Consider the following 8924-nt stretch of genomic DNA (forward strand, 5'->3'; position numbering starts at 1 on the left):
GTTTCAAGTCAGCTGGTGCCTTCCTCTTTATGTATATACTTTTTGCTGCACTGATATAAGGTTTTTATGGATACAGTCAAGAGGTAAATGAAGGCTCATTGCAGGTCTGAGCTTTTTTTTTTTAACCTACCTCTCGTGGTTTTAAAAACCCTGTTTGCCTCAGGCCTTAGTTGCCATGTGTTCCTTCCCCTGAAAAGTCATCCTCCTGTGCCTTACTGTAGCATTGGGCAGTGAAGCATTAATGTGATCTCTGTGAACTGTTAGTCCATGCTGGATCAGCATGGTTCAGCAGCCACCTCCAGCCAGTGGCACACCTTCACTTCCTGGCTTGCAGTCATCCTTGTGAATTCCATGAGCTTTAATAAAGCACACCTCACTTGAACACTAGAAGCAGGCAGCAATGCAGTAAAGGCAAACTGTCTTACAGAAAGCCCTAATTTAAGCCTTGCAACTGCATCCTCGTCCACAAGGGTAGCATATGCTTTTCTTATCAAAATTGCAATCCTCTGTACTGTATCAGGGCTTTGAAGGAACTTCTTACACTGACCTCAGCCCAGCCATCCTGGCTTAAAGCTCCTTCAGCCTGTCAACATTAGGAAAACAGCTTTCTTTTTATATGTAGGTATTTGAATGTTCATTACTTCTTTTTAAGACTTCCCCGAGTTGTCACTGAATTTAACACTGGACCTGGACTCTATGACTTTTCCCTTGTCTAGAAGTTACTGTGGCAGATGACAACAGTTCAGATAGGATGTAGTGACTTTTTTTTTTTATAAAATTTGTTTTTACATCTATAAATGGCTCCCTGTATTGCTTTCATGGCTGGTATCCATTCACCTCTAGTGCTGAGCTGGGACTTGAAGAATTAAGACAGCATTTGGGGATGAAGTCATAGTTCAGCTCTGAGCCAAGTTCTTAATCATGATTAAGAACTTCAGTTCTAAGAGGGACTGCCTCTAGGCTATTTACATCCATACCACGAGCAGCTGGGAGAGGACCCTGCACAGAAGGTAACATGGGGCTCAAATCACAAGTCTACTGCATCCCCAGGAGGAAAGAAAGCCACAGCAAGGCCTGGAATATTCCCCCAGTAACCACACGCTGGGGGCTTTGGGTGCTTTCCAGTAAGTTTACTATAAAACAACACTAGGTAAAATGTCTGACATCTTTTGGAAAAGCCTCACAAAGCAAAAAGCTCTGAACTGCGTTGTCCTGTGCAAGTTTTCTTGATCTAAAAGAAAAGGGGACAAAATAGGAACGTTAATCAGAGTTTGTACAGTTTCCTCCCTGTAAGGCAATGGAAAGCTGTAACACCAGGGAAAATATAACAAAATGGCAGGGGAGCAAGGGCTTAAGCTGCAGGCAGTGAAAGCCTGCTTAGAAGTAATAGCAACAGTGCTCCACTGCTCCTTGGAGTACAGGGGCCTAGTGCTTTGTGCTGCAGCAATCTAAACCGGGCACTTACTTAGGGCACTATCATGATATCCACAGAGTCATAAGCTGAAGCTTTCATCATCTGCAGTGACTTTTTGAAGAGCTGCCGCAGGGCCTCATAGTTAGGCTTCTCCTCATACTCTAGGGCCATTACTTGCTGCAGGTAGCTCTGAAGGGCGTCTGCAAAACACAGAATGTCACTGCACAGATCAACACAACCCATCATCTTCACAAAACTGCCACGTAGCCTTTCCAGGCTGCATTCCCTGCAGAGAATTCACTCCTCAGCCTTGGCCAGCTGCAGAGAGAGGAAAACTAAACCTGGGCTACAGCAGAAGTGCAGCCAGCAGGCCAGGGAAGGGATTCTCCCCCCTCCACGGCTGCAGAAAGACCTCACTGCTGCCCTTCTGTGCCTGAAGGGGACTACAGGAAAGATGGGGAGGGACTTCCTACAAGGGCATGAAGTGATAGGACATGGGGTAATAGCTTTACCTAAAAGAGAGATTGACTTGAGCTATAAGGAAGCACTTTTTCACTACAGAAAGGAGGCCCTGGCAGTGCTGCCCAGAGAAGCTGTGGATGCCCCATCCCTGGAGGTGCTCAAGGCCAGGCTGGATGGGGCCCTGGGCAGCCTGAGCTGGTGGAAGCTGTCCCTGCCCACAGCATGGAGGGGATCAAACTAGATCATGAGGTCCCTTCCAGCCCAAACTATTCTATGAAAACAAAGGACTAACATGAAGCCTAAAGGCAGGATGGGGAAACGACCTCGAGCCCCAGATTCTGCATTTTTAAAGCCACCAGAACACTGGCCTCTTCAGCAAGGCTTATGAAAATAGAACAGGTAGCAGTCTTCTTTGCTCTGCTGCAAAGAAAACAAGGGCTTCACTCATAGGAGGAGCCTGTCAGCTGGTCTGTGCACTGCTTTGTCACCATCACCACCAGAAGCCATCTCAGATAGCACCCCAGCGTGAGGAAGGCTCTGGCTTCAGGTATGGTCAATCCTCCCTCCCCAAGAAGCCCATAGGAAAGCAAGCCTGCACCTGGAATTGACCTCTGCCTGCTGAAGCACTGTCGGAGAAGGCATGTCACATCATTTTTGTACCTGGAAAAACCAGTGCAGAGAGCTGTAAGAACAGAAGCAATGGAGCAGGCACTCAAGGAGCCTGTCTTTGACAACAAGAACAAAATACAAAGGCCAAATTCAGATGGCCAAGTTCTACATGCTGCTGAGGTCTGGGTTCACCAATAACCCTTTCGCCTGGGCAATAATTTTGGCCACCTGCTTCCAGTCTCAGACTTTTCAGTGGGATTTACCCACATCACAATAGTGGACTGTGACCAAATGATTTCTCTTTAGTCACAGAATCGCCCTCAGTGCTTCCTGCTGATCATTTCCCAAAAGAGCAGATGAATACTCCTACATTTCTTTCTTCTCCATCACAGTTTCTACTTTGTCCAGCTCCTTAGACCAAGGCAAGAAGCCGCAGAGCCATTTCAGAAGACAGTAGCCCAGAGACTCCAAGTCACTCCGTCGAGATGGTGCTGAAAGGAAAGGAGAGAGATTGACATGCGGAAAATGGATTGGGAGCCATCCCAGGGGAGGCCCAGGCTAGCACCTCTCCAAAGGACAGCAGGGACTTTAGCACTCATGGCACAACCTTGGAAGTCTCTATTTTAGAGACCCCAGCCAAGTGGCTAATTTGAACATCCTTCCAGCTCTCCCTGCTTCAAGGTCAGAGCGGAGCCTGTATCAAGTCAGTTTTGGGCAGGGATCCAGTCTAGCTTGAAACAGATCCCATCTAAGCCAGCATGAAGCAACTCAGTTTTCTATTCCTTGCACGCATGCAGAAGCCAAGACTCCAGATGGAGCAGGAACATCCCTGCACCTCTTGCTGCAACTGCTGAATAACCTGACAATTCCCAACACCGCAGCCTGGGGAGAAGGTAGAGGAAACAGGCTGAACAGAAACTGGGTTCCAGGTGCACATAAATGCCTGGAAAGCACCAATAACAAATGCCAGCAGGGAGCCCTCGCTCCAGAGAATCCTGCTACAGAAACAGCTCTAGGTGGGCTTTTTACCAGCTTGCATTAGAAACAGACTCACCTGCTCCCTTGTGGCTGTCCTGGCTGATAAACTCTATAGTGCCCTCATGAGGAGTCCTGCTGCCTTCACGCCTAGCCACATGCTTCCCTTCTGGGCAGTAACGGAAGGCATAGTAGTAGCCTGCTAGGGTCACCTGGAAGACAGCAGGAAACACACATCTGAGCAGTACTGCTTGGGGAAAGGACAACACACTGTGCAACTGCTCCACCTGTTCCACAGAGGTCTCCAAGTCAGAGCCTGAAACTTCCCTCTGAATAATCCCTTTATGGCACACTAGGTGGCTTCTAAGGTTCCTTGCCTTCAGGCATTAAATCTGAGCATTCCCCAGTCCCGCACTGCTGCCCCTGAGCACTGCATGGACTACACTGCTCCCCTGCTCAAAAGCAGGAACCTGGGTGCTGCTCTGTTCCCCCTGCAGGAGCCCACCTCAGCTGCCATTTCCTTGCAGCGCTGCTCCCGCTCCATACCTGCGTGAGGTCTGCTGGGTTCACGTAGATGTTGTCAGCTGTGATGTCCCCATGCACGTACTCATTTTCGTGAAGGTACTCCAGGCAGTCCAGCTACAAGGGAACACAAGAGAAGAGCATATCAGACCCACACACTCCTCATTCAGCACCTGGGCTTTCACTGAGCTGGACACTGCTCTCTCATTTCTTGTAGCCGTGTGGAGGAGTACGTAAGCACCATGGCCCACAGCCCTGATTCTCAAGTGACAGGTTTCTTTCATTCTCCTTACCTCAGATTCTTTCTACTTTACATATTGCTCAAGAGATGCTACTCAAGTTTACAACAGGCTCAAGAGATGCTACTTTAAGACCCCAGCAAACCCCCTGGATTAGCTTGAAAATACCTTTAAAAGATGAAGAAGGAAGTTATATGCCTTTTCTGAACAAGTCTCTTGGAAAGTGTTGGTTCCCTACGTACCAGCCGGACTGCAATCTGGAAAGCTGCCTTCTCATTCAGGTGCAAGCCGTCACTCAGGATGGACTGAAGAGATCGCCCTAAATCAGAGAACACCAAAAACCTACAAGAGACAAGGATGTAGCAGTACCTGCCTGGTTCAGAAACCCTGCAGCAGATTCTCAAAGCTGTCTACCCGGATTAGAAACCCTCCTCTATTTCACACTGACCTGGGCAAAGCTTTCCTCCCTTAGATAAAAAAAATCTCCTCGTAAAGGAGCTTGTTGCAGATACAAAGTCTCAGCCTCCCTTTTTGTGTTAAGTTTAAAAGACAAGAATAAGGCGTCCCTGGGCCAGAGGAGCAGGAGCTGCAAATGCAATGGCTACACCAGCAATCCAGGGACTGAAGGAAACAGGATGAGAGGCAAAGCATTTGGTAATAAATTAGGAGCAGCACATCAAATTAGGAACCCACGGAACAGCACGAAAAAGGACAGCACACAGCAAGAAGGGAAGGAGGAAAGGCCACGAAGATGGCAGGTGTGGACAGAAGAGCTCAGCTGTGCCCTTCACAGAGTCACCTCACCTGTATTTATCTGCATGCAGTCCAAAGCCAACACAGCTGGGGATTCCCAGCAGCGGCAAAGTGTGCAGCTTCTTCCACTTCTCCACTAGAAGGGAAAAGAGTACGGCAGATGCCAAGCTATTTCCATACCGATCTGCCCCAGAAATGCCAGCCTAACGTGCCAGGGTGTTGGCACGTCAATGCACATAGCGCTGCAGAGCAAGAATAAGACAGCAAGGATGCTGGAAATGCCAGAGCAGGCTAAGGCATGTGCTTGCTTTTGGGCTACATAAAATAGGAATGGGAGAAGAGAGAGTCAGGAACCTCTACAAAGAGGTCTGGGAAGGACTTGATTCCAGCCCTCCCAGAAGTGCCGGTTGGCAGGAATTCCCCTCTCACCTCTGCTCAAACACCTGCCCCTGTTCTCTGGTCAGCTTTGCCCATGTTCAGGTTTTTGAGTCAACAAAGTAAATACTTGACAGAAGCTGACAGAAATGCCCACAGAGGGGGCACAGAGAGACAGGGAACAGCAGCCAGCCAGGCTGCGGGGAGAAACAGCCAAGCCTGAGTAGAACAAGAGAGCTGCAAAATGCCAACGCTGCGGTGTCTGAAGGTGCAGTACTGGGAGAGCAGGCTCTGGGCTGAACCGCTCAGCACTGGCACAGAGGAAGCAGCAAACTGGTTTATTCTAGTGTGGCCTTCTGAGAGACTCAGATGACAAATGAGAGTGAGGGCAGTTTTCCTAACAGGCAGCCTAGTCTTCACCCTGCCAAAGAGCACCAACCTCTGTCTTTCTTCGCAGCTCGCTGAAAAAAGTTCTGTTCGTTGTAGATCTTACTGTCCTTGACATCCTGAAGGAAACAAAGAAAACGCATTACTTCAGCTACACACTTCCTGCTAGAAAGGGAAATTTGGGCACGATTGCTACAAGACCTTCACTATACATTTGAAAGAACTTCCCCTGTCCCACCCTCCTCAAAAGAAAAAAAAATAGGAAAAAAAAAAATGAGAGAACAGAGCTTGGGTCTTTTGGCTCACTATTTAGCACCGCACATCAACTCCATGCACCAGCACAAAGCGAGGCAGCAGCTGCCTCACGTTAGAACGTCTCAAGCACCACCAAGAAATGCATGAGGGTTAACAGCACCCAGACAATGCAAACCATCTGTGGGTTAGCAGCACCCAGACAATGCAAACCATCTGGCAGCCCGGAGCGAGCTCTAGACCTGGAGCTGTTACGTTAGAAGGAGCCAGAGTCAACCTTCTTAGCCACAGCATGAGTGAGGTTATTTCTGCAAGCAGGTGAGTCCAAGAAGCAGCTATCCTGCCTTAGGCTAGCTGTCAGAAAACAAGACAAGCAAGAAAGTCTGCATCCATCACATTTCCCAAGTGTCTGGGTAATGCTGAATTCTTAAAACCCTTTTTACAGCAACCAACGCTACTGCCCTTTTAGTACCGCTGCTATCAAGTGACCCGACAGCTTACAAACCAGTCCACGAGTCTGTGTGCCCACACACACTGATGCTGGTACACGGGTACTCAGCATACTGCAAACTAACATAGCAGGGATGCTGTGCGTGGGAGGAGGCGGGCGTTTCACACCCGGCTGGGTTTGATACCACGGGTCCCACCCATGGGGCTGTGCTTTCTGCAGGATCAGCAGACTCCAGACAGCACAAACGACCACGTCCCCGAAGATATTTTATCGTGCATCTTGCCTGGAGAGCCAACAGGAACTGTCAAACCCAGGAACTGAAACGCCTTCGTGTGCCACAGCACAGCCCTCTGCTGCAAAGCCAGGAGGTGCCAAAGGTGCAAAGTAACGGGAGCTGGGAGAGTTACGCTCACAAGTGAGCAGAGCTCCCCACCTGCTGGTCCTGCTGTTGTAGCAGTTAGCTGTCTTTTCTCACTAATAACACTGCCTTCATTCCGTGACCCAGCTCCTCTCTGACAGCAGAGCGAGCAGTTTTACAAGTGTGTGTGAGTGGGCACCAGCACGGCCCCCACGCAGCCATTAATCATCCACTGAACTGCAATTGCAGAGCAGCTATTGCTGAAAATACCACGTTTCTGGAGAAGCCGAGCTGCTGGCAAGCACCCAGGAATGTAAAGATGCGTTCTGGCACCGAGTCTCTCAGTGCTGGTTCACGGCACCGCCACCGAATTCCGACATCCCCAGCATCCCCAGACTTCAGCAGCATTTGTGCACTCGTCATACCAAGAGAGAACGAAACAGGAACTCAACCTCACACCACTGGAGCCAGTTTTAGAGCTCACTGAGCCTGCCGGATGGAAGAGGCGACCTCCTGGGACGAAGGTTTTCTGTTGTTTTAAATTAAACCCTCCTATCTACTTGCCTTCGCACCATTAGCAGAAGAGCCAAATTACACTGACAACCAAGCAAGAAGCTCCTGGGAAGTTTTATCCGTCCCCTACGCAGCGGTGTTCACTCACTTCTCTAAGGGAAACACCCACAACGAGGACAGCAAGCCAGTGCCCACCCCACGGGACAGCAGGGCTTTGGCCGGGGGGGCTCTCAGACCACATTCATTCCCCGTGTTCCTTGGACACTTTGGTGATAGAGAGCAGACGGGTCAGGCCCAGGATGCAGCACTACACACTATTCCTTACCCAAGCATATCAAAACTCACAAGTTTGAGGGAGAATCTTTGCTTTTGAGGACAGGCTCCAGATGCTGACTGTGCTGTGGGAGGATGGAACAGATGTGGTTACAGAGCACGGAAAAGAGGTACCTGCGGTGTCAGCTGCATCGTCAAGCACCGCCTGCACTGCTGACTTCTACTTATCCTCTGCTTCTTTCACTTGGTCTTTGCAAAAGCATCCTCTGTGACGGTGCTTTCCAGTGCTTCTACAAAACAATGCTTACCTTGCTCCGGGAGCACAGCACCCTGGCATGCTGCAGGTGCAGCTCCGCTCAAGTCACTTGAGCGCCTGGAGCTACAGCAGTGGGGGCTTTGAGGATGGTACGTAAAGAACAAATTGTTAGCAGAATCTCGAACTCACTCCACCCCCCCCCCCATTAATTTGGTGAGAACTCCCTCCAGCTCACTTCGTAGTTTATCAGAGCTGGAAGGGATCAGAGCCCCTTCTCCCCCACCTGTTTGCCTCCGTTATACCTGACAAAATTCCCCCAGCATTCACACCCATTACTTCCCCCTGGGGAAGCTTCTGTTGTTCTGCCCTTGGCCCGGATGTTACACATTGTTATCCGCTGCTGCTCAGCCAAGGGGTGGCTCAATAACAGCACCCTCCGCTGTACAACACCCTTCGCTTTTTCTGCAACCACGTCTGCGGATGCACAGCCTGCGTTACACAGCAGTGAAAGCGAGCATAACGATGCTAAAGCCAAACATCAGGCAAAGCTTAGCAGCTTCCAGGACAAACAGCAGAGGACGAGACCGAAACGTGTCCCCTGGAAGTCTGCAACCGGGCAGGGGAGCGCAGGTGGGCATTCGCTGAGCCGCGGGGGAGCGGCCCGGTGCCCGAGCAGATTCCCGTCCGCCCGAGCCCCGAACTGACGCGTGCTCAACGCTGGCAGCACCCACAGCGCAGAGCTCCGGGACCCGAAGAACTCGGAGCAGCGCAGCGCAGCCGCTTTCCGCCGAGACGCGCGGCAGCGTGAAGCGCTCGGCGCCGACGTCTGCGCTCGGGGTCCGCAGGAGGCGGCTCGGGGACGCGTTCCCACCCCTCAGCCCCGCGGCTCGGTCCGGGGCCCGCTGCCGGCCGACCCTCGGCTCGGGGCCCCGCGCCCGGTCCCGCACCTTCGTAGAGCAGCCCGCAGCCTCCCTGCTCCAGCAGCCGCAGCAGTCTCCAGCGCCCGGCGCCGCGGTCCCGCAGCTCCTCGCCCTCCGGGAGCGGCTCCGCGGGGCCGGGCCGGGCCTTGCGGGGTGAGGGGGAGC

At 51.2% G+C, this 8924-nt stretch overlaps 1 protein-coding gene across 1 annotated transcript; it reads right to left on the reverse strand.

Moving 5' to 3' along the window:
* VRK3 (vaccinia related kinase 3) lies at positions 39–8897 on the reverse strand (the record flags this gene model as incomplete). Its single annotated transcript, XM_021411478.1, is given in 11 exon segments — positions 39–1231; positions 1466–1614; positions 2475–2536; positions 2856–2976; positions 3540–3672; positions 4007–4099; positions 4464–4563; positions 5026–5110; positions 5789–5855; positions 7656–7708; positions 8787–8897. Coding segments are annotated over 10 exon segments (974 nt in total), but the record flags the coding sequence as incomplete, so codon positions are not given.

Source organism: Numida meleagris, chromosome 13, assembly GCF_002078875.1.
Source record: "Numida meleagris isolate 19003 breed g44 Domestic line chromosome 13, NumMel1.0, whole genome shotgun sequence".
In the NCBI taxonomy this organism is placed as follows: Eukaryota; Metazoa; Chordata; class Aves; order Galliformes; family Numididae; genus Numida; species Numida meleagris.